Source organism: Scatophagus argus, chromosome 1, assembly GCF_020382885.2.
Source record: "Scatophagus argus isolate fScaArg1 chromosome 1, fScaArg1.pri, whole genome shotgun sequence".
Classification (NCBI taxonomy): Eukaryota; Metazoa; Chordata; class Actinopteri; family Scatophagidae; genus Scatophagus; species Scatophagus argus.
The window spans coordinates 21,851,363-21,875,159 of NC_058493.1; the positions used below are offsets into that span (position 1 = coordinate 21,851,363).

General features: G+C 39.9%; 2 protein-coding genes across 4 annotated transcripts; one reads left to right on the forward strand and one right to left on the reverse strand.

Annotated features, from left to right (window-relative positions):
* Positions 1 to 377: 377 nt before the first annotated feature.
* On the reverse strand, positions 378 to 15,570 carry rbms1a (RNA binding motif, single stranded interacting protein 1a). 3 transcript variants are annotated; one of them, XR_006843575.1, is made up of 15 exons: positions 15,004 to 15,570; positions 12,778 to 12,920; positions 10,909 to 10,967; positions 9,958 to 10,049; positions 8,753 to 8,910; positions 8,235 to 8,314; positions 8,023 to 8,123; positions 7,494 to 7,543; positions 7,317 to 7,407; positions 5,397 to 5,447; positions 4,443 to 4,544; positions 3,867 to 3,935; positions 3,557 to 3,631; positions 2,138 to 2,494; positions 378 to 1,861 (listed from the first exon to the last, which is right to left on the reverse strand). XR_006843575.1 is itself a non-coding variant. In XM_046391402.1 (14 exons), the coding sequence occupies exons 1-13, from the start codon at positions 15,052 to 15,054 to the stop codon at positions 3,563 to 3,565; spliced, it is 1,116 nt and encodes a 371-aa protein (XP_046247358.1). In that variant the 5' UTR covers positions 15,055 to 15,570; the 3' UTR covers positions 378 to 2,494; positions 3,557 to 3,562. The 3 variants fall into 3 exon arrangements, 1 of the variants encoding a protein (XP_046247358.1); XR_006843574.1 differs by having other exon boundaries at positions 378 to 1,608; positions 1,712 to 2,494; XM_046391402.1 differs by having other exon boundaries at positions 378 to 2,494.
* Positions 15,571 to 19,198: 3,628 nt separating this feature from the next.
* psmd14 (proteasome 26S subunit, non-ATPase 14) lies at positions 19,199 to 23,525 on the forward strand. The gene is made up of 11 exons (XM_046391425.1): positions 19,199 to 19,353; positions 20,177 to 20,232; positions 20,608 to 20,679; positions 20,779 to 20,898; positions 21,078 to 21,148; positions 21,283 to 21,433; positions 21,557 to 21,664; positions 22,048 to 22,122; positions 22,207 to 22,332; positions 22,982 to 23,044; positions 23,351 to 23,525. The coding sequence occupies exons 2-11, from the start codon at positions 20,185 to 20,187 to the stop codon at positions 23,447 to 23,449; spliced, it is 933 nt and encodes a 310-aa protein (XP_046247381.1). The 5' UTR covers positions 19,199 to 19,353; positions 20,177 to 20,184; the 3' UTR covers positions 23,450 to 23,525.
* The last annotated feature ends 272 nt before the right edge of the window (positions 23,526 to 23,797 follow it).

Below are 23,797 nucleotides of genomic sequence, written 5' to 3' on the forward strand. Positions count from 1 at the left end.
TCCAGCATTGCTATTTGATTTCTATATTTTTGAATGAATTACAACTTGGAAGATGCGGTTTAAAAAATTTCTATATGTTATGAGTCACATTATGTAAACTGTAGGATCCAACACTTCTGTACCAGACCAAACCCAGACTAGGACTCAAGGTCAGGATATCTCGGCCTCTGCATCGTTGATTTTGACTATTTGATTTTTAAATTTGTGCGTCCATCTGTCGGTGATTAAGGTTATAAAATCAATACGCTTGATCTCAACGGACAGCTGCTGAGCTGGTGGTATTTTTGTTTTTTGGGGTTTTTTTTGTCCACAAATCTCATTAAAAGACAAAATCTAGAAGCAAAAAGACAGTCAAGTAAGGAGACAGGAGTCGAATCTGAGAAAGAGCATTTTATTCAGCGCTGTTTTTATTCCAATGTTTTCAAAGGAGGGAGCAAGGAGAAGTTTGATTGAGAGTCAGCTGAAGGTGACAGGGGAAGCAATGAGGATAACATGTACAAGACTTTTTTTTTTTTTTTTTTTTTTTTGCATTTTTGCTTTTTTTTTCCAGCAGCAGATGTTCGGAATAGAAAAGTACACTCAGTAAAAGCTTAGTTACTGCTTGTATTTTCTGATAAAGAGCATTTACTGCGACAGTACTATTGATCGGGGAAAAAGCACCACGATCATACAGCTTTGACCATTTTTTCTTGTAGTAGTGCAGAGTTCTTACATCAGAAGTCATCAGTTTAAAGAAAAAAAAAAGCAAAGCAAACAATAAAAATCACTTATTTTTCACTTTTGGCCCTGAATGTATATAATTTACAAATCTTTGAAACACATACCGGTAGTCACTCGTGTGATTTCAGCTTCCATCCACCTCTTATGGGTTTTTTTTCCCCATACATGATTGTTGCAATTATTTTGCATGAGGCAAGACTTCCTCACTTTTCCACTCATCCAAATTGTTTAGCATGTATTCTATTACTCTGCTGTACAACCAAAATGACCAAAATGTGGTCAGATCTTAGCACTGATTTCAGAGAGCTTTACAGTAGCAGTGTACCCGAGATAGTGACATTTAGTCTTTTTTCTTTTAAAGGAAAATGAGTAAAGGTACGTGGTGAATCATCTAAGATCAGTCTAGAATGGCAAAGACAGAAAAATTCTCAGAGTAAATGCATGTAGCCAGCATTCACTTCTATCAAACACATCGTAAAGCAGCTATTTCAAGGAGAAGCTAGTTATCTCTGAGTCCATAAAATGGAGGCTCACAACTGAACAACACTCATCACAATAATGATGAGAAAAAGAAACACCAGAACAGAAGCAATGACAAATAAAGGAGAAGCAAAGCACAATGATTCTTTGCAGGTTGGGGAGAGAAACGCTGCATGTGGGAGACAAATGGCAGAAGTCCTATTTAGCCAGCTCCTGAGCGTGGCTTTTGTCCTGCTTCATCCACTCCGGTGAAAAGGGGGCTTTACCTGCAAACCCCACAAAACCAGCAGAATCCAGCAGAACCATGAGGTAGATCACTGGTCAAACTGACCACAAGAGGAAATAAAAAACCCAAAAAAACAAAACAAAAAAAAAAACCTCGTAAAAGATGTCCTCTGGGTGTAAAACCTGTAATTTCATAAAAGTATGTATCTTTTTTCATGTCACGTTTGGAAGTTTTGTTTTTTTAAAAAAAAAAAAAATTAAGGAAAGAGAGAAAATAAGGAATTACCTTGCTCTGAGTTTGTCACCATTCTTTTTTCTCAGTATTGCCGAGGGACTCTCATTGTTTTTATTGCTACCAGAAGACTAGATAGCGAAGCACTCGATGAAACACTCTCATGATTTCACACACGTGTGATCAAGTCAACAGCATGGACACCTGACCAAGTTCAATGAAAAAATGTTGGAGAATGTTTGATGTGGCGTAAGGAAGGCACCTTTTTTTGTCCAATAGCAAATTTGTTAATTTCCTAATGAAATGGTCACCTGTATCAGCTATCAAGTGCAGTTGAACAGTAAGTGATTTTGTAAGCTTTTTTGTGGCAACTTTGAAAACCAAAATGAAGCTATCCTGAAACTTTAAACTTCAGTGCAAACAAGGTTTTGCAAGGTTTTTCATATATCACAAATAAAGGAAATATAAAATCATAGAAACCTTGAAGGTGGCGTGGGGTATCTCAATCTCATGCATTTTAATATCACATCATACTAAGGGGGGAGGTGGGGTGGGGTGGGTCCTCTGGCGTTTGTTTGAGAATCCTTGAAAAAAGAGAAAAAGGACAGCATGTGGTTTATTATCAAAATAAATCTTGTTGTTTTTTTTTTTTTTCTTTCTGTGACTAGCCGACTGCTTGGGTCCGTTTACACTGTCCTCATTTTCCACCACAAACACCGGAAGCTGTGCAAAAAAGTTCATGTATCTGGTCCAATTGGAGAAGGCGGTGACCGTCATCACTGTGATGTCATCAGCGAGCTCCCACCAGCCGTCCGGCTCACAGAGCGGTGATCTACCCTAAAAACAAATACGAAACAACAGAAGAATTCGTCTAAACACTATTTACTGAAATGAACAGCAACATTAGGACCTGAGGCTGAGGCTTACAGGGTTTAAACAACCATAAGTTTATTGATATTAAGTTCTTATTGTGCTTATTCAATGCCTCTTTCCACTCAAAAACAAAAAACAAAACATGTTTTGCTTCATGTTAGCTCACTTGGATGTTTTAGTCTGATGCGTGTGCAAAGTCTGACTCGAGAACAGTGGTACTCAAAGTGGGGTCTGTAGGGGACCCCACAGGGGTCCTTGAGTGGGAATAATAATTTATTTTCACTAAAATTCCACCCATAAGTAACACAGTGACAAAATGTATTGTTTCATACATTGTCAGCAAAGTTACTTTCAGGTAAGATCTTATCGAATGTGGATTCGTGGTCTGGTTTGAGAAAACGTTTGAGAACCACTGTCTTTGAAGGTTGTTTTTATATTCATCTGCTGAAGAAGAAATCTTTCTCGTCTTGAACATCAGTATAACAACCTGAGAAGTGGAAAACATCGCCATCTTCGAGAGAATTTAGCTGGAAGAATGTTATTTGTTATTTCTGTACGACTGCCCAAAAGACATCTTACTCAAGTCAGAGTGGACCGCTGGGGATCTTGTGATAACAAATGGATAATAGGTTTCATCTTTTCATTGCTTCATACTGGACTAAAATTCTTTGATTCATTTTTTCATTGCTTTTTTATGCCCCTGATTAAACTGGTGGAGTTTAAGGATATTTGCTGAGAAAGTTAATGGAAGCTTGTAAGAAACCCTTAACTAAGGAATGGCTGAGTTGATGAATGGATTGACCTGGTGGACAATCAAGTGATGGAGAGAATTGCTTTCAACTCAAGAACCCAGAAAGACAGATTTATTGAAAACTGATCATAAAGCCTTAATAACGGAGTCATCACCCATTAAAAAAGAAATTACTCCGAACGTAAAACCCTTGGTCTCTTATTGGAAAGTGGCGCCATAACTTCTATCATGTGGCAGTAAAGGTTCTGAAATAACCAACTAAAGCTAAAGCGTACCTGTGATTACTTGCTGAGCTGACTGTAAGGAGACGAGTTGTTGGAAGAATCCACTTGCTGCGGCGTGCCATTTTCCTGAAAAGCAAAACAGCATCTCTCACTTAGAACGCGATAATAACTATCTTCACGGTGTTTGCACTGAGTTAATTGATAGTTTCAGAGGACGAACATTTCAAAAACAACTCAAGTCCGATTCAAGGGGTGGAGCTGCTGTAATATTCTAAACCAAGTATTGTTTTAAGATGCAGTATAACACAGTTAAATGGACGCCAGGCAGAGGGTGAATGAGACAAAGAGCCAATAAACTTACAGGTGCTGCCTGCAGGGGGGGATATTGAGGCATGTAAGCTCCCTGGACACCAGGGTTGGCTGAAATATACTGTAACAGAAGAAAAAACTAAATGAAATCCAAATCATTCAATGCTACAGTACATTTGATCAGACCTGAAAAACTTGCCTTGCTGCACATGCATCTCATCCTACTCAGCTTTATTCATATAGCACTATAACACAACACAGTTGATCCACAGCGCTTTCCAGCACAAAAAGAAAGCAATAAACAATAAAAAATAAAGTAAATTACAAAGAATCACACGTTTACACCATTCACATAAAGTACAAGTGAATAAAGTTGACCAAACCATGCCCTGTAGTGGAAAAATGACTTAATGTATAAGTCAATTTGTTCTGAGCTCAGTAGTTCACCTCACTGATTCAGGGATGTCCCAGCTTAGGATCTTTCTAGGAGTCTCAGATCGTCATCATACCACAGATTACATGAACTGAAACTAATGTGCTGTCATATCATTCCCTATTTAATTACACTACACAGATTTAATTTGATCGGTGATGTGTGTGACGTAGGATATCCCAGAGTTCCACTCACCGCTCCAGTGTTTCCCAGTGACAGCTGACCCATCTGCTGCGTAATCATGGCTGACGGGTGCAGTGACATGGAGGGATCCACAGAGGGAGACATCACAGCAGCCTGTAATACAGGACAGCTGCGTTATTACCACATACCACAGACTCTACAGACTAAATCAACAGCTTCTGATAAAATACTAAACACAGACTGCAACAACAGTGGCAGGCAGTCTCGAGTATATTATGGTGGCACTGTGGCATAAGTTACTATTTAAAACTTGTGCCCGTGGCTTTGAAATTTGACAAAATGTAAATTAATATGTTTGTAGCATCCACTTTGCAATAATATGCTACTCTGAGGTAAACATCAAGTATTCACTGTGCCTGGGTCAATGGATAAAAGTATGTAGAACATATTGCCAGTTCTGCCCTGTTCTCAGTTGGGGTGTATTCCTTTAAACATGACGCCTTTAGGGAATAGACCATTTCCTAGTAAAAAGTGGGGGAGGGGGCAGATCAGCAGAGACACTTGTTCCACTGGAAACCATCTGTTGGAAGAGTCAAAAAGAGTCACAAGACTGTCTCTCCTTCAGGCATTTCCTGCTGGATCCAGAGAGTGGGAGGAGGAGGAGGAGGAGGAGGAGGAGGAGGAGGAGGAGGGCAGTGGCTGAATGTCTTTTTAGTTGTTCCACTTCTCTTTCATACACACTCCAACTCACATCAGCACACTTACAATATGTAAATACACAGTGGCTGTTTCCCAGAACTGCTCTCAGCAATATGATTCTACATTTGGGGAAGTTTTGGACATTGTTGGTTTGATTGTGTCAGCAGAACAGTCTGTTTAAAATAACACAGTGAGTTACTGTGAGCTCAGAGCTTTAGCTGTGGCGGCGCCACACGCCCATTTCCTGCATACAGAACAGGAACGGGTGTATGAGTAACAAAAAAGAGAATGCTGCTGTTCCCTTACCGGGTGTTGCATGACATATGGCTGATGTGCCACCCAAGAATGACTCTGTACCTAACAGAGGGACGGACAGGAAGGGAGAGACAGAATGGGAGACGGACAAAAAGAAAGAGTTATTGATGTGTCTTGAATGAAAGCTTTTTACATTATGAACTAACTGTACAATAAGCACTGTTTTGTTTTGAAATGGAAATATACAATTGTTGTCAATCTAAATGCAAATACCATATCCAACCATCCATCCAGCCATGCATCCATCTTATTCATCTACTGTTTCCTGCTCAGGGACCTTGTTCAACACTGACAGCCCAAAAACATCCACAGATTTTTTAGCTTTTTATGTCCAGTAAAGCTCTCCCTCTGCTGGCATGGGACCACAGATTTTACACTACCCCAGTGACCTCAGCCTTTAAGATGGCCTCCAAGCTCCATGAATCTTAAGGTTCTGCCTCCTGTTCTAAGGGCATGTCTGTCTGATTAGCTCAGCAATTTAGTGCCTTGCTGACAGCCTGAGTGACGTCCTGCCTTCCTCTCCTGAGGTGCACAGCGGCTCTTCGGTATTTTAAAGCTAGCAGAAGGTTATACTGCCTTTTAGTATCACGCCCCAAACTTTGGTCTTGCATAATATAACTATAATAGGTAGAACTTTTGGGGGGTTAAGTCCATCACCTGTGCCCGCCTTGAAATTCTCTGTTTTAGCTCTACAGCTTTCCCTTTCTGGCATCCACCAGAGAGCTCTTGGGCTGCCAACATTCGAGCCACAGGTCTTTCTAGCCACTTCTATAATCCTCAAGGCAAATGGTAGGTATCAGATGAAAAACCAGTGGCAGAAAGGGAAAGACAACGACAGCAGAAATTGCAGACATTGGAGGAGCTGGGGCAGAAGGTTAAGACACCATCCAGATAGAGACAGACCTGCCTCTGGAACCGAGCTTCTCCATAAACACAATGGATATGTAATAAAAACACACTTTTTCCAAGCGGATGAGAAGGATGCTTGACTGTTGTCTGGGTGTGTGTGTGTGTGTGTGTGTGTGTGTGTGCTTAAATTCTGAACAAACTGGGTCCTTGAGAAAGTTTCATCCATACTCAATCTTTCTTGCAGACTTCAATGTTCATACTGGCAATAAATAGGACACCTGGGGTACAGTGACTGAGAGCAACTGCCTCCCACATCTGATTGACAAGGTGAGCCTTTGTTAGCCATTAATGCTAGTTATGGATTGGTATGAAAAACTTCTTGTTCTAAAGCCAGAGCCCTTAAGGTGCCAGGTCGATGACTGACTTTGCAGTTATTCCATCAAAATGTCAGCTCTCCACATGATGGGAATGTGTACCAGACAGGCCTGGAAGACCCAAACATATTGTGGGTTTGTCTGAAGAACATCTGGCAGAGAGCTAAATTTAAAACATCTATTGTGTGTTTCAACCCTGCACCACAAAAATCCTCATATGTATCCCATAAGGGCAAATTAATATCAGGAGTTGGTGGGAAGTGTTTCAGGTGCACTGAAAGTAGTGAATCAAAACTATTCCGAGCAGAAATTTAGGAAATGGTGAGTAAGAACCAAGTTCAGAAAAATCATGAGTCAGAGGAAATGGCTATACCAGCTTCGTCACTCCTATGAATCCCAAAGCTTACAGTTATATTACATGATTTCTGTTTGACCAAGCTATTCAAAATCAAATGATCATCCACTGCCACATGGAGCTGCCAAAGTGTGAGGTGGTCCAGAGGAGCTTTAGCACCTATTCCTACATCTATAGCACCTGCACAACCCACACATCAGAAAAAAAAATTACACCTTAACCCATATAACTGCAAATGCAACACATAAGGAAAAAGAGAGAGACAGAGAGAGAGATGATTTAAACTCAGCTCTGGCTGCTCTACATATTTATGCTTTTGATCTTTTGCAGTACCTGGTAAGCAGAGACTGGAGACATGTAGGGAGTCATCGCAGGCTGCACAGTCATTATCCGGTTGGCCACTGGATAAGGAGAAGGATAGTACCTGGGAAACAGACAGACAATATGTCAGTGTAAAGCTCTATAAATATGACTCTAGTTAAAAGATGTCATAACCTGAGTGTAACTTACCCATTCTGTAGAGCTGCTGAGGAGGGGTCATAGGTAAGAGTCATTGCACCCTAAGGTGAGAAAATAGACAATGTGGAATTGCATGTTTAGGTTGTACTACAGTATCATAACAACTGAAACCCACATGAAATAACAATGTGTTATAATATCATTTGAAATATGACTTCTTCATTATATATTTTTTTCTGTACAAATAATCACTGCTGAGAGAGAAAGACAAAACCCTGACATATTCTGGTGTGCAGATGTTCAAAAATTGAAATGATGTGCTTAAAAGCTTGGGAAAGAAGGTATTTAAAATAATTTCTTTCAGTATTATAAAGGAAATGGCTTTGCTTGTAATTTATGAATTCTAATATATCTAGTCAATTAACTTTTGAAATATAAAAACGTATATGCAGGAATTTATGGACTCTTGCAAATGCACAATTGTGTGCAATAATATAAACTTAATTCATTCACTTCCTCTCGCCACATTAACATATAGTAAAAGGTGACAATCAATGTAAGAGGACAAGGGAGTACATACTAGTCTGAGATCTCCCGTCTGTCCGTTGGGAATAAATCCACTATGTGCATGTTTCTTCCTTTGACTGTCTGCAAACTTACACAACAACGGCTGAGACGGAGCTGCAGGCAAAGCACAAAAAAACGACATAGTAACAGTCAGCAAGCAATCAACAATCACCGCCTTCACAGTTCTTACTTGAAAGTGTGCGGAAAAGGGAAATTCTTTCCTACCCAGAGCTCCAGAAGCCATCTTGATAAACTTTCCGTTAAAGTGGGAGATGACGGCGTTACACTGCTCTGTGGTGTCCATCCTGACAAACCAACAATGACTCAACGTTAAAATCACACAGAGACAATCTACAGTCAGATTTTCTGTGACACAAAGTGGTATTGAGAGGCATGACGCAGACGGGGATAACTCTTACATTAACATTCACATCCTGTATAGTTGGACTGGACTAGCATTTCTAAAGTGAACAGAAGCTCTTAATTTGGCTTCTCTTTACAACAATCCCATGTTTGGCAAGCATGAAGAGGTCTTGGTTGCTGTGAAGTGTGAGTAAAACTCAATCTCCAGAAATTAATTGCGTGATTTAATGTCAAAACCATAATAGCATAGAATTTGCTGCATATGTTCACAATGTGTTGTTTTTAACGTGAACAAAGCTGCAGATTTATCTTACGACTACTTTGAAGGCGACTGAGCAGAGGACATGAGCGCTCCTTTCTGTCAGTCTCTGTCAACTGACCTGGCGAAGCCCACGCCTCGGCTGTTGCCGCTGTAGTCTCGGAGGATCCGTGTGGAGACGACCTGGCCGAACGGCTGCAGCATGTTCTCCAGCTCCTTCTCATCCACGGAGAGAGGCAAGTTGGAAATGTACAGATTTGTGGGGTCCTGCTCCTGTTGCTATTCACATAAAAGAAGAGTGAAAGTATGAATGAGTTTTATGGTGGATTTTGCATGTGACATCTGACCTAAGACAGAGAGCCGCATGTTAAAATGCATATGAATAAATTCTCAGAAATCAGCCAAATTTGTACTGAATGAGGCAAAATACGTTTTTCTCTGCTGTGAAACCTGTCTGTGCGGATCAGGATTTGAAACTCAACTACTCAACTGTTTACGAATCAGAGGAACACATCTGGTTACACAGACATTAAGAAAATCTCTTGCACACACCATGACCACAAAAACACAGACAGAAACACACCTCATCTACACTGTGCAGCAGCAGCTCAATGGTCTTCCCTAGAAACAGCAGGAGAGCAGCGTAGCCTAGCTACCACAACACACAACCTGTGCTCTGCTGTGTTTGTTCCAAACTGTGCAGCTACATGCAGCTCTCCAGAGAGCAACCCCTAATCAATGAATTCTCACTCACGAATATAAGCTCAGAAACGCAAGTCGGACTGCTCTGCTGCCCAATATGACACAAATCACAAATATGATGCAAAAATAACCTAAAACTGGTGTGCTTTACTTTAAATTAGTCACGGGGTATCAAGAACGGCTCAGAGCAGTAGTACTGTTGCTACAGTGCTTTGGTGCTGATATGCCAACATCAGTATGCATGAATAATAACTGATAATATAGTAGTAATACTGGTAAAAATCTGTATGGTATACTATACACTGTAAAACCTAACAAGGATGGTGTGTTAGTGTGTGGGCTGGTAGTCCTGTGTGTAACGTGTCACACTGCATGACAGGTTATTTGGCAGAGAGAGACGTGACATCTGGTTTCTACAGTGAAAGTAAATGGGGTCACAGGAAGAACAGCTTGTCATCTGATTTCACGTGACCAGTCTAATGTCATTCTCCAACACACACCGCATACACACACGCATTAAAGAAGCACAAGTCCACAGAGATGTTCACAAGCAAGGCAAATATGCACACGCACACACACACACGCACACACACACACACACACAAATGCTTGCACTAAACTCACCTTGGCCATCTGGGCCTGTATGCCGCTGGTCTTCAGAGCATGTACTGCCTTTAAAGCAGCCGCCGGGCTGTCAAAATCCACAAAGCCGTAACCTGTAGTTGGTAAAACGGTGTTTACATGAGCAGTCATTAACAATAAGCACCACCATCTATTGTACATTTTGCACTATCTAGATAGTACATATATTGTCTGGGTTAACACAACAAAATCAGTTGAGTGAGTTCTGAAATGTTTTAAAGGAGTAGTTCAACATCTTGGGAAATCTGCTAATCCACTTTCTTTCTTCATATCTGTAGTTAGAGCCAGCACCCAGTTAGCTTAGCTTTACACAAAGACTGGAAACAAGAGTAACAGCTAGCCCGGGTCTGTTTTGAGTTAAAAGCTTCCAGTACAATTCCAGAAGTGTTGAACTCAAAATACAGAAAATAGTTCAGTATTTAAGGACCAAACCAACATCTAAGTCAATTTATGACAAAATACACATATGTTGCTTGTGTCTTTTCCCCATTTTTCAAAGTCTATCAATGTGTTTCTGATTTCTATATGTGTTTCCCAATCTCCCAGTTACTCATTCATTTCCAAGGAATCTACGTCTGCTTGAGTTGGGAAGTGCATCATAATCTGCTTTTGTTTTTCTAAAATTTACGTTACCATTGCATTGTATTACAATGTAGACTTTGAAAACCGATCCACTCTTTCAGAAGAGATGCCATAAAATAACATAACACGTCTGACATAAATAAAGGCAGACAGATTTACTGTTCATGTTCATGGTGATTGATTACCCAACCCAAAAAATTAATTAAAACCAGGAGATGCCTCGAAGGTACAGAAATACATTCAAAAATCCAAAACAACATGATATGTTTTTATATCTCATGTATATCTTATGCATCTTATAATTATGCAGTCCTGATATGTGATCTCCATGGAATTAATAACCTTACTGACCTTTACATTTGTTGGTTGTCTTGTCCAAGATTGCCTTCGCTGACTGAATCTTGCCATACCTGGGCAGACATCGACACGTAGATTATTGCCAAATAACTCTCTTTGAAATAAATAAATAGATCAGCAAATTCAGTGACAGTATTTTAGCAAAATGTCTCTTATTTGTATTTGACGTCTCATTTTGTCTTGTTAATGTCAGTCAAATTTCTATTTCCAGTACAGGGAGTACCTTCACTCATCATGACACTCAATAAATTAACAACAATACAACACAAGCAGAAGAGATCAATTCATGAAAATATTTTTTTAAAAAGTCATCATATTCATGGAGATAGCAGGTGATTTCAAAAGTACATGTCGTACATCAAAACTTCAAGTTTCCAAACGCTATTAATCCACCACCTGAGTTTGCTTTATGTCTGACTTTAAAATCAAGTTGAATTGTGGCACATACTGTGAGCTGCTATCAGAGCAAGCACAACATAAAGACTGAATGCCTAGCTTACAACACCATTCAGACCTTGTTGCTATGAAAGGCGCTTTCATTTCTGCTTTGTGCTGGCAAACACCATTGGGAACATGGACAAAACACAAGCAAACAGGACACAACAACACAACAGCTGCTGCTGCTGCTGCTGCTGCTGGTTACATGGGTGAATGCCTCTCTTCATATGCCTGCGATTCAGAGAGGAGGCAAAACTCCACTAATTATGGCATCCACCACACTTACTGCTCGGACTGAGGCCTACAGTATCAAGTATCGAACATGTTCACTGGGCTGCCTTTACATGACTCTGCTTCTTTCTTTTGAGAAAACAATGATCTCTACAGACCTATTCACATACCACAGTTGAGTTATGACTTTTCCATCTGACTGTCTATTTAAAGAGCTATGGTTGGAGCATTTTATGTGTCAGTGTAGGCTATGGTTAAACCAGCGTGTGTTTGTTTATGCGCTAAAACTGCAGACAATGATGTTTTTCTTAGACAGATTTCAATTTAACTTCTTCATCTATAGTCATTTAAATGTAAAAAGAAATAAAATAAATTTGTTGGGTTCATTTTCCCAGAAGTCTCAGTTATCAAGGAGGAAACCAATCAGAAGCAACCTAAAACCATGTGTGAGTTTCTTTAAGCCTGCTGAAAGCCAGAATGATGACAATTTAGTGTTAGAAGCTCATAAACATGTAAGTCCACATTTTGGAAAACATACACCTTTTTTTCTTGCAAAGAGTTAGATGATACGATTGATACAACTACAATATCTGCATGGTAAATATAAACCTGGTTAGCTTAGTTAGCACAAAGACAGAAATTGGGTGTGACAGCTGGCATGGCTCCGCCCAAAGGCAACAAAATATGGACGAATAGTTACCAGCCATTTAAAACTTATTTAACAATACAAAAACTGAAATGTAAAAATGACATGTTGTGGCTTTACAGGAGATAGCTGTACATATACTAGGCAGAGCAACGCAAGTTGTTTCGCACTGTTTCCAGTCTCTGCCTTTCGCTAAGCTAAGCTAACCCTCTCTTGGTTGTAGGCCTGGCTTCATATTTATTGTACAGACATGTGAGTGGTGTCAATCATCTCATCAAACTCCAGTAATGAAAGCCAAAATTGTACATTGTACAACATTGCAAGCTAATTTTTACATTAACTCAAATGTCCAAAAAAAAAATTTCACAGTAATTTTTGCAGACTGAATTGTATCTGTGGTCAATGAAAATGCCTGGAAATGACAACGGTATGTAATATCTAAAACCCACGATTGGTCCCTTTTTTCAGCAAACAACTATATAAGTGACAAAGCAGCATACCTGTTATGTTCATGCTGTCTATGTGTGTGTGTGTGTGTGTGTACTCACTGATGACAGAGTTTGACCAAGTCCAGGTCTGTAGTAGCAGGAGGCAGTCCGCGGATGTACAGGTTGGTTTTGCTGAGCTGCTCCAGGCCTGTGCTGCTGCTGTTGCTGCTGCTGCTGGGACTGGATGGAGTCATGGGGTAAGACTGCACACACAGGAAACCAACTGTTAGGAAGTGTATGGCAGCTAGATAATCTAATTTAAACCCAGGTCAACAGCAATGACGAGAATATCTCAGGAAAGAGACAGCACAGCACAACCTGACTTTATTATTTCACACACATGAAAAGTCACTCTTGTGCTCTTCTTAAGATGATTATCATCAATAGTCCATACAGCAGTCAGCACATCTTAGGTTTTTCCACACAGTCACATGCCTGAGATAACATCAGAGTCCAGCATTGGAAGAACATTTACTGCAGTATCGTACTTATGTGCAATTTTGAGGTACTCGTACTTTACTTCATACTTCCACTCCACAAAGTCTCAAAGGGAGGTAATGCACTTATACTTCACTACATCAGAATCAGGATCAACACCGGCCAAGTATATGCACACATGCAAGAAATATGACTCCGGTTTTGCATCGCACTCAGTGTGCTTATGCATAAATAAACACAGCACAGACAACAAAAAAAGAAAGAAAGAAACAAACAAGTTCTGCTTTTACTCAAGTATATAATTTGAACACTTCTTCCACTGCTGTCAGGGCAGGTTTGACCTTTGAGCTGGCTGTTGTAAAAAAGTTGATTCTGTCTTCCAATGTACCAGAGAGTGCATTAAAATATATCTATTCATGTGTGTGGGGGCTTTATGAATCACAAAGTGATTAAATCTGTGTTACATCCTGCTGTAACCTACTGTTTTCTTCATATTTGAGAGCCAAACCACGCAGCGCTGCCCTGCAAAGCATTTCCTTCCCCTTACTCATTCATTAAAATAGCTCCCGGCCACCCCAAACCCTCTCCAGATCAGATCAAAGACAAAGCATGGCAGAATCACACCATCTGTCCATAACCAAAGGACAATCCACTCAAAGAGCCAAAACCATGGATACAACTATAACCACGCCAACAAGAATCATTGAGACCACCGTCATGTGATGGTTGAATGTTCATAGCAGCTATTTTTCTTTCACAGATGAGGAATTGATTGTTGTGGCAGGAACATCTGTTATGGGCCTGTTGTGTTTTCAAGTCGACAAGAGGCCTTGCATTTTTGTTGGTGTGTAATTACCACCCTAACCTTGTTGGACACAATCAAGGGTTCACATCAGGCCTCTCCGAGACTGTACGCCTGCTCCATTAGAGGGCAGCTACAGTGGTACATTTCGGAGAGGCATCAGAACACCTTATGGCAGACTAAACCTGTGTTACACCCACACTGAAAACTCATTCACTGCTTCCCTGCTGGGATTCATATGTGGCTGGTTTCAGATTCCTGCCCTCCTAGTAAAATAGCCTACAAGCACCTCCTGATGAATAAATATTAATGTTCAAATACGAAAGTTGGATATCTGGAGTCTGACAGGCTGCAAGCTCCAAACTGAACCCACGATCCACTTTTGTCCCCTCACATTTCCAGAGGTTATAACATAACAGCTGCCGCTCACCTCAGTGCCTGCTCTCCATTCCCATCTTGCATCCGCATCAAAAGGTGTGATGGGAAAGCGAAGGGGCACGGCCTTCAGTTACCTTTTTGTTCACCTGAGGTCAAAATGACGGATGCAGACAGCGCAGCACACTGACATACATTACATTAGCCCACTTAGTCTTCTTGTGGAGGCACCCAGAATGCATTAATCTATAAAACTGGCTACAATAACCGCCGTGCGTATTGACCAGAGTGGGCGAGTGACTGAGCAAACAAGGTTATATGGACATAATAATTAAAGTCTCGGTCTGATCGGGTCAGCAGCTGGTCTCATCTGTCCGCGTAGCAGCGAATCAGCTTCCCGTTTGAGGAGTCGACTGAGAACACTGGATATTTAAAAAAAAAGAAAAGAATTTAATGTATTTGGTATTTAAAAGGATGGGATATAAATGCACAGGGCTGTATTCCATAGCCTATAGAAGCCAGAAAGGGCTTTCCAATGTCATTTGTGGCTGCTATTATTCAGCCTGTTAATTCAGATGCTGCCTCAAGCGAGAGGAAAAAAAAGTAGGCAGAAATAATTGTTAAAAAAATTTAAATAATTAAAATGAACACTGTGTATATTTCTGGCCTACCTGCTTACGATTGGCTGTCTTCAGGGGGTTGCCTGGGTTTGCAAAGATCATCCTTGAGGTTATTATTTTTTTTATTATTATTATTTCCCAGACACAGATCGCAACGATGAGCCACTACAGACGGAATCCAATCGGTGGTAGAAGCCTATAAAATAACCAGTCGGTTTAAAACATCCGCATACTGAACGGGCAGGTTAACAGTAATAAAGCTCCGGCCCTGCATAGGTATACTGACACATCTATACAGTCAGATGCACACCAGGCGATGGACCAACCCTCCGGTCCGGTTCATTGATCTACGACGTCCTGCTGCAGACCGCTCGGCAGTCCCACCTACTACAGACCAAACCATCTCCGCCTCTGCAGGGTGTTTGACATCAGATAAACTGCACGGTGGCCTCATAAAAACTCACAGCAGCGGCTTGTTTTTTGCGGCAGAGGCACGTCGAGACGTCTGGTGACTGTGGCGCACTTTATAATCTCTCACAAAACGCATTTAGGTTTGATTTGTACGCGCACAATCAGTTGGGACGGACACACGTCGCCTTTCATGTTGTTTTCGCCCGCACATACCAAGCATTCTTCACCCCCACCTCCACCAACCACACACACACACACACACACACACACACCCTCTTCCTCTTCCTACCCTTCCCCCCATCCAACACACTATATGTCAGAGAATCAGGATGCAATGAAATATAAGCAGGGAGCTCGCCTGGCCTGGAGGTCACAGTCTCCCTATAAACCCGAGGATTCATAAACAAGAACAGGGAGTGAATATTTGGAAGTAGTATAGCCTGCACCCGTGTCCTATAGGCCCCATATATGAGGCTGTTGTATGTAGATCATCTGACCTAAATGTTGAAAGGTAAAGTAGAAAGAAAATATTGACATATAAAGATAGAGAACCAGTAATGTTTTTTACCTCAAGGGTGCATTGTGCATTCACAAGATTGATTTGCTTGTATGCAGTCTGTAAAAGTGTAAACTAAGCGTTTTCACATATGGCACAAAAAAATAACTCACAGTCCTGACAGATGAAAACAGGAACTGCAGCATTCTGGCTTTTTCTCAAAGGCTTCAGTGTTTTTTTTGTTTTTAAATCATGTTATGATGTAAGTAGTTTGCAGGTGATGCTTTCAAATAAGATGGCCCCTCCCTACATTTCTGATCTCCTGCGTTTGACCTCTAAGACCCTTTAAGTTCATCAGGCACCGGCTGAAATAGGCTAACGCTTTTAGTTGTTGCATCCATATTGAGGTGGCCTGTCAGGGTCAACCGTGTGACACAATCGATAAAAAGGTGTTTCAGATAAGCTCTGTTTTTTATCTGCCTGCGTGCACGTCAGAAGGTCTTTTGCGTGGTAATTCTTATCATATGTTCAGATGTAGCAATCATTTTTTTCCCCCTTGGAATTATTTTATTTATTCATTCATGTATTTATTTTGAACACACTGCACAGAGTTTAAGTTCTACAATTGAAAACTTAAGAATGATGAGTATTTTAAAGACAAGTTTATTCTTACATTCGGATGGGTAATAATCATAATAACAACAACTACAGGTATTTGTAAGCGTTCAGACTGTAAATTGGCAATAAATATTTCTAAGCACTTAAGTATGTAAAGGAATATAATGCAAAAACATGCAACATGTGTGTTAGAGGTACACAAACTGACAATCTCAGTCTGAAATTTTACCCTACAGGGTAGAATAAGTTGATTTTTTGTTTGTTAATGTCGGGGATGCACATCAATAAAAGAGTCCCTTTTTGTCTAAAGGATTTGATCAACATCTTTTTGCAAAGATTGCACTTTGTTATCCAGTTTAAAGCCAATGGGAAACAGACAAAAGGAAAATGGAAAGTCTTTTCATGAGTTTTAAGCATCTTTTATTTAAAGGTGGACAGTACAGAGATGACAGGAAATGAAAGGCGATAAGGGGAAAAGAAACAAAGGTAACCAGCCAGAATCACGCCACAGACTTTGCTTCACAGTATATATATATATATATATATATGCTTAACCATGATGAAAAAGTTGTATGTTTACTCAGACATCTATAGGGACAGATAAGTAGAAGTGCAGCAGAGAAACTTAATTCTTAGTCCACCCAGGCAGATAAAGTTGCCCCAGAGGTGTTTGGCTTAACTTAACATTTGCCTTTCACTTTTATCTAATTACACTCATTTTATATTCACGTATGGACACTTAAGGGCACGAAGCAGTGCTTGTCACTGGCAGAGATCCTGCTGCAAGTCCTGCTGGAGATTTATAAAGTGAAGCAAAATCCAAATCCCATCAGGGTGCAGGGAAGCTCTTAAAGCATCAGATGTCTCTCCCTTATTTCCTCTGCTGGTGGGATTAAGGTTTCATGCTGGTGTTGTGTTTCAAGCTTCTTCTGATGTTCCTTGAAAACTCCACTCATTCTTATCTGAATAATCAGCTCCAGTAATGATTTCTTGTCCCCCTAATCACCCAGTTTGGTTGTTACTAATTAATAATACTAATAATAAATGTGTTTTAAATGTGTAATAATAAATGTGTTCTAAACTGTCTTTTTGACTGACAGGTGAGATTTCATGTACTATTTGAATATAACTGAATAAATTAAAAAAGGGTGTATTGCATCTGTTCAAACTGAATTTTTGACCCACTCTCCTTCAAATGCATCAAATATCCAGTAGGTCGATTCCATTGTTTGTTTGAGTCATTTTTCAAAAAGCTTTAGTAGTGACGTCTCTCTGTTTGGAGCCACAAAATGAACAGTTTTCAAATTGAACCACTGGGAAGCTGTCAACCAATCACAAACAGAGCTGAATTCAATGAGGTAACCCAGTCAGCAATAATGATTCAGCAAACAATAAACCTAGTCCACTTTGAAGGAAAAATAATGACATGCCTGTTTTCTGTATTGTTTCCTCTTTGATGAAGTCATTGCTCACATCAGATCCTTTATTGGTGAACATATACCTGCTAAAGACTCATTGGAGGCTATATTCAAACTGTGTCAGCAATAATAGAAGAAGCGAGATAAAGACCAATGCCACCAGATTTACAGACTACACAAATAACATGTACATTATGTAGATTTACTCTAAAGGAGGTAAAAACGAGTTTAGTCCATCATAAGGATGCATATCCTGAATAAGACTGCTGAGTGTATTGAATGGTGTTGAGGTAGCAAAAGGTCCTGTGGGTGTGGAACGGGAGGGACTGAGGAATGTGTTTAATTATCTGTCCCTTCCTCCTCCACTGAGGTATTAGAAAATTTGAAATCCCCCCCCCCCCGGCACCCTCAAAATGCCAGCTGACCTGTCTGGCCGGTCAGTGAGGCCAGTAACCTTTCCGGGTGAGATTTTATGAGCTGCTCTGCTTGATTGGCAGCTGTATTAGCTTGGGTACAGGCATTCAAATTCACCCACTCTACCAAGCTGATTTAAACCATGTAACAAGATGACTGTTCTATTTGATATCAGGCAACAACTGTCTTACAAGAATACATGAAAGTAAAGCAGACAAGCTTTTTCACTGCTCCAGTGATGGTGTGGTTGGGCTTGGAGTTTGTGGCTCCTTGGGGAATAATGAAATGCTTGCATGTTGAAATATGAGACTGCACACAAACATCACAGCTGCTTTCATTCTTTGTAGAATTAAAAGAGAAATGCTGTATATTATTTCAGGGCTGCGTTTTTATGACACTGATACTGCAAGTGCCTGAAAGCAAGGCCAGGCTACAACCTGATGCTCAGTTCGATTTGAAAACACATTGCTGATTACTGCAAAAAAAATAATTACTGCAAAAATTGGAATCTTTTATGCGGATTCAGTTTTATTTACAAAAGGCATTAGATTTTGTGTAAATGCTTTATATCTTATTATAAAACATGGTCCATTTGAAATATTCCTGCTGTCAAAACTGCATATGTCCCACTTGCAGAGAGCATAGAAAAAATGATAGGCTACATAATTAGTTAACCCTTATATAGATGTAAATGCGGTAATCGATATGTGACAGCTACATCTGCATTGATATAATCAGGTCAACGTCCTGTGGGCTGAATAAGTAGGTACTACATGTTTTTTATTATTATTATCATTAATAATACTAATATTAGGAGCAGTAGCAGCAGTAGTAGTAGTAGTAGTAGTATGGAAGGTAATGGCTGTGGTGCCCTCTTGTGTCGCAATCTGTCCATTAACAGTCTGGCTACAACAATAGACGTCATCAGTGCGACGGAAGTAGTTTTTCTAAAAAAAGACATTTCTGGCTGATTCATTGTAGCCAGTTGGTTTCGACTGAACACAGAAACAGACTTTACTGAACAACCGAAATATTTGACAACAGGTAAGTTGCCTTACAGCGTTAACACACACACAACACAGCCTGTAGCTTTTATAAAATACGGCGAGACAGAATCAGCGTTGTTAATTTCTTGCTGTTTTTTATTGTGCGAAATGACAGAGGCTAAGCATGAGTAAGCTAGTAGTACGTACCAGTTTGTGCTAATTAATATACCGAGTGATTTAATATCACTAGATTCGTATTTTTATAGCTAAAACAAAACAAATGACAATCTAAATCAAAGTTCAATGCGTTCTTGTCCGGCTTTTTATGTTATGTTTTTGCTATTAAGGGCAAATTAGCTAGCTAACTAACGGAAGCTAACTCGCGATTTGGTTGCTGTATTTAGCTTTAGCCTCAAACACACTTGTAGTCTCCTAAATCGAAAACAACAGCATCAGATCTCAAAGGACACTACATCAACATAATTTATACTAGGTCGTAATTTCAGCACAAACTTAGGTTTGCAGACAATTTAAAAGTTGATATAATGTTAGTTGTTCAAGCCAAAATTGAGCTAATGTAACGTTACGGTGACACATAAAAAATATACTCGTGTAAATACAGCGTTAATATCTAGTCTGTCCTCGGTAAGCTCAATTGTTCAATCCTAGCACTTCTCTATACAAATGCACACACTCTAACTATCTTCCATTTCAAAAATAATACGTCTTGAATACTGCTTAAGTATTTTTGAATTTTTGCTGAATCTGTCCTAAACTGATTATTATTACTGTTATTATTTAAATTCATTTTTTATGTGATGGGTTTGTTGAAGGGCTGTATAGTGTGAAGGCAGGCTAATGTCTTGATTGTGTCTGAACAGATCCTGATATGGACCGGCTGCTGAGGCTTGGAGGTGGAATGCCAGGGCTTGGCCAGGTAACACAAAGTGTGCACTGTCTTTAGATAAAGAAGAAAAACAGAACAAAACCTTTAAACCTAAATGCAAACTTAATAAAAGATTTGGTGGCTAAACTGGAAGCTTTTCACCAGAACACTGTTAGGATCCATGATTAGTAATGTGTCCAGTATTTCACACAATTAACTTCAATTTCTTCTTTTCAATGCAGTCTCATGTCTCGAAATACTAATTTCACGTCAAGCTCAGTAATGTAGTGTACCACGGGATTAAAGGATACAAATTCATAACCCATTATTCCTTTTATGCATCAGTTGGGTCATAGTGATTAATCAGAGCAGCTGCTCTCTGTCAAAGGCCTGAACTGATGAATGAAATCTGCTTTGACTCCTCAGGGCCCTCCAACAGATGCACCTGCTGTGGACACAGCTGAGCAGGTGTACATCTCCTCTCTGGCCCTACTCAAGGTAATCCACATCACCTGCATTAAACATGTTCTTTCAAAGGGGTTATATTCATTTTTGTATTCACTTCTTTCTAACACTTCTGTCTTTGCTCTTCATCAGATGTTGAAGCATGGGCGTGCTGGTGTACCAATGGAAGTCATGGGATTGATGCTGGGAGAATTTGTTGATGACTACACAGTGCGAGTAATTGATGTGTTTGCCATGCCCCAGTCAGGAACGGTATGTATTTTAATCTAATATCAAGATCATACATCACTGTGGATCTGTAATATAAAATGCTTGATCTACTTGATCTTGGTCTTGTTCTGAAATGTAGTTGGGTAGTAAAGTTGTATGCATTTTGATTTTGCAAAATTTAAACAGATGTACGATGCTGATTTTAGTTTTCCACCTCATAGGGTGTGAGTGTTGAAGCAGTGGACCCTGTGTTCCAGGCCAAGATGTTGGACATGTTGAAGCAGACTGGCAGGTAAAACTTAAATGCATATCTAAAGGTGCAACATTTAGAAAATACTCCGTGTTTGTACATTTCTTGGCTAGATTTTTGATTGTTTTTTGTGGGCGGGATAATTTCTGAACTTCTCCGTGCATGTTGCTTGTCAGACCAGAGATGGTAGTGGGGTGGTACCATAGTCACCCTGGTTTTGGCTGTTGGTTGTCTGGCGTGGACATCAACACACAGCAGAGCTTTGAGGCCCTGTCAGAGCGTGCTGTCGCAGTGGTTGTTGATCCCATTCAGAGCGTCAAAGGAAAGGTGAGTGGAAAGATCCGTTGCAGGTGAACCTTGTAACTCAGTAGCTGCATTCAAGACCTATTATGTAATAAGAAATAACTTGATATTCACTGACTGGTGTCACTGGTCTTTATTGGTCCACAGGTTGTTATTGATGCCTTTAGACTGATCAATGCCAACATGATGGTGCTGGGTCATGAACCGAGACAAACCACATCCAACTTGGGTCATCTGAACAAGCCCTCAATCCAGGTAATGTATACATGACACCATCATCTTCACTCATAATTTCTCCTGAAATGACTGAAGGTGCTTTGAAGATAACAAAGTGGTGTTCCCCCCCTCCCCATCCCTGGACAGCACAGGGACAGGGCTTGTGTCTCCATAAAAGTTTCAACCTGTTGTTTGACAATCAGCAGATAACAGAATTTGGCTCGTTTTTGTAGGTATTGTGGTTAGATAAACATTGCATCAAAATCAAATGTTATCACAATGAAAGAACATATGACACCACTTATTTTATTTTCCTGTCAGTAACAGATGTGAAAAATAATTCTTATGTTTTGGGTTTGGCATTAAAACGTTATGCATGTTGTCAGTTCGCATACTGAACTGTATGTTTGTCATATTTTCAGGCTCTGATTCATGGACTTAACAGACACTACTACTCCATCACCATCAATTACAGGAAAAATGAGCTGGAGCAAAAGGTTTGAGAATCAAATCATTGCACACAAAAGTCATTGGGTGTTTTTAAATAAAACACAATAAACACATTTTTCATCATTCTGCAGATGCTGTTGAACCTGCATAAGAAGAGCTGGATGGAAGGCCTCACCTTGCAGGACTACAGTGAGCACTGCAAGCTCAATGAGACCATTGTCAAGGAAATGCTGGAGCTGGCAAAGAACTACAACAAGGTATGCTTTGGAAAGCACATTTTATTCAACACAAAACATATAGTCATCACAAAAACAGAACAAAGATTCTGGTGTGCTTTACTTTATGATTGTAGTGAATTAGGTTTAAAATGTTTATGTATGGTGTGGTGTTGTAACAAACTCAATCACTGATCTATCTTGTAAACCAGCTGGCTGTGGCTGACTGAGAGCCATCAGAGGATCCGTGAGCTGTTTTCTGCTGTGTGTCCTTTTAAAAACACAGTTACAAAGCGTTTTACAATAAAACACCAAGAGAATGAAACAAACTAAAAGCCATAAAAACTAAACACATTATGAAGCCAAACTGAAACTGAACTGTTTCCCCACCAAACAGTTTTTCAGAACTGACGAAGCTGCTTGGATTAGCAGTGAAACGTCTTCAAGTCAGTCTTCACAAGTCCAGACGCCTTGCTTCAACTCTTTAAGCCAAACTGAAATGTCAAAAAAAAATCAGTGAAAAGGAATTTTTTTAAAAAAACGCAGAATTTTAATGTTTTACAAAGCCTAAAAGTTCTATACAAAACCTACTACTTTTGAAAGCGTTGCATGCCTACGAATATGCACAAAGAGCATGCTCCCAGTGGTCTCCCCCTCCCCTTAGTAAGACGCTGTCGTCTTTCCACCTCAGGCTGTTGAAGAGGAGGACAAAATGACCCCAGAGCAGCTGGCAATCAAGAATGTTGGAAAACAGGTAACAATTAAGTTTCAGTCTTCACATAAGATTTATGTGTACTGAATTTTTTTGGTGATATGAGAAGTTACTACATCAAGGTCAGTGTTTGTGATTGTTGAGGGAAAGTGCTTTAAATTTGACTCAGATTGTGTAGACAGGGCAGTACGAGCAAAGATCAGGTTACTTTGTTCTTAAGGTTTCCTGAAGTTTGTGCAAACTAAAGACTTGTCAAAGCCGAGACTTAATTTAGTTTAAAACCCCTTTCACAAAATCACATCTCGCTCGAGATTTTTTGCCCCTTACTCTAATTTTCTGTCCTTGCAGGATCCCAAGAGGCACTTGGAGGAGCACGTAGACGTTTTAATGACGTCCAACATTGTTCAGTGCCTAGCTGCCATGTTGGATACTGTAGTTTTCCAGTGATGGCCATCTGTGTATAACTGTTAATATTGCAACCCATGTTTTCTTTTATATAAAATAAATGTATGTATGAAATGAAGGCCTGTGTCTGGTTTGAGTCAGGCAGTATGGGACCTTATTTTACCAAGCAGCAGGTTAATTCTAGTGGTTCACATAACTTTGTTTCTGTGAACCAAATTATAGTATTTCAATATTTTGCACCTGCACCAATATTTTAGACTAATACATAATTCACAAATATCTACCTACAAAAAACATGTATGTGGAATTTTTGTTACATGGACAAATTCTTAAAAACAAGAAAACTTCCCTGTTTTGGTTGGTCTTAATGCAAAGCAATTTTACATCAGT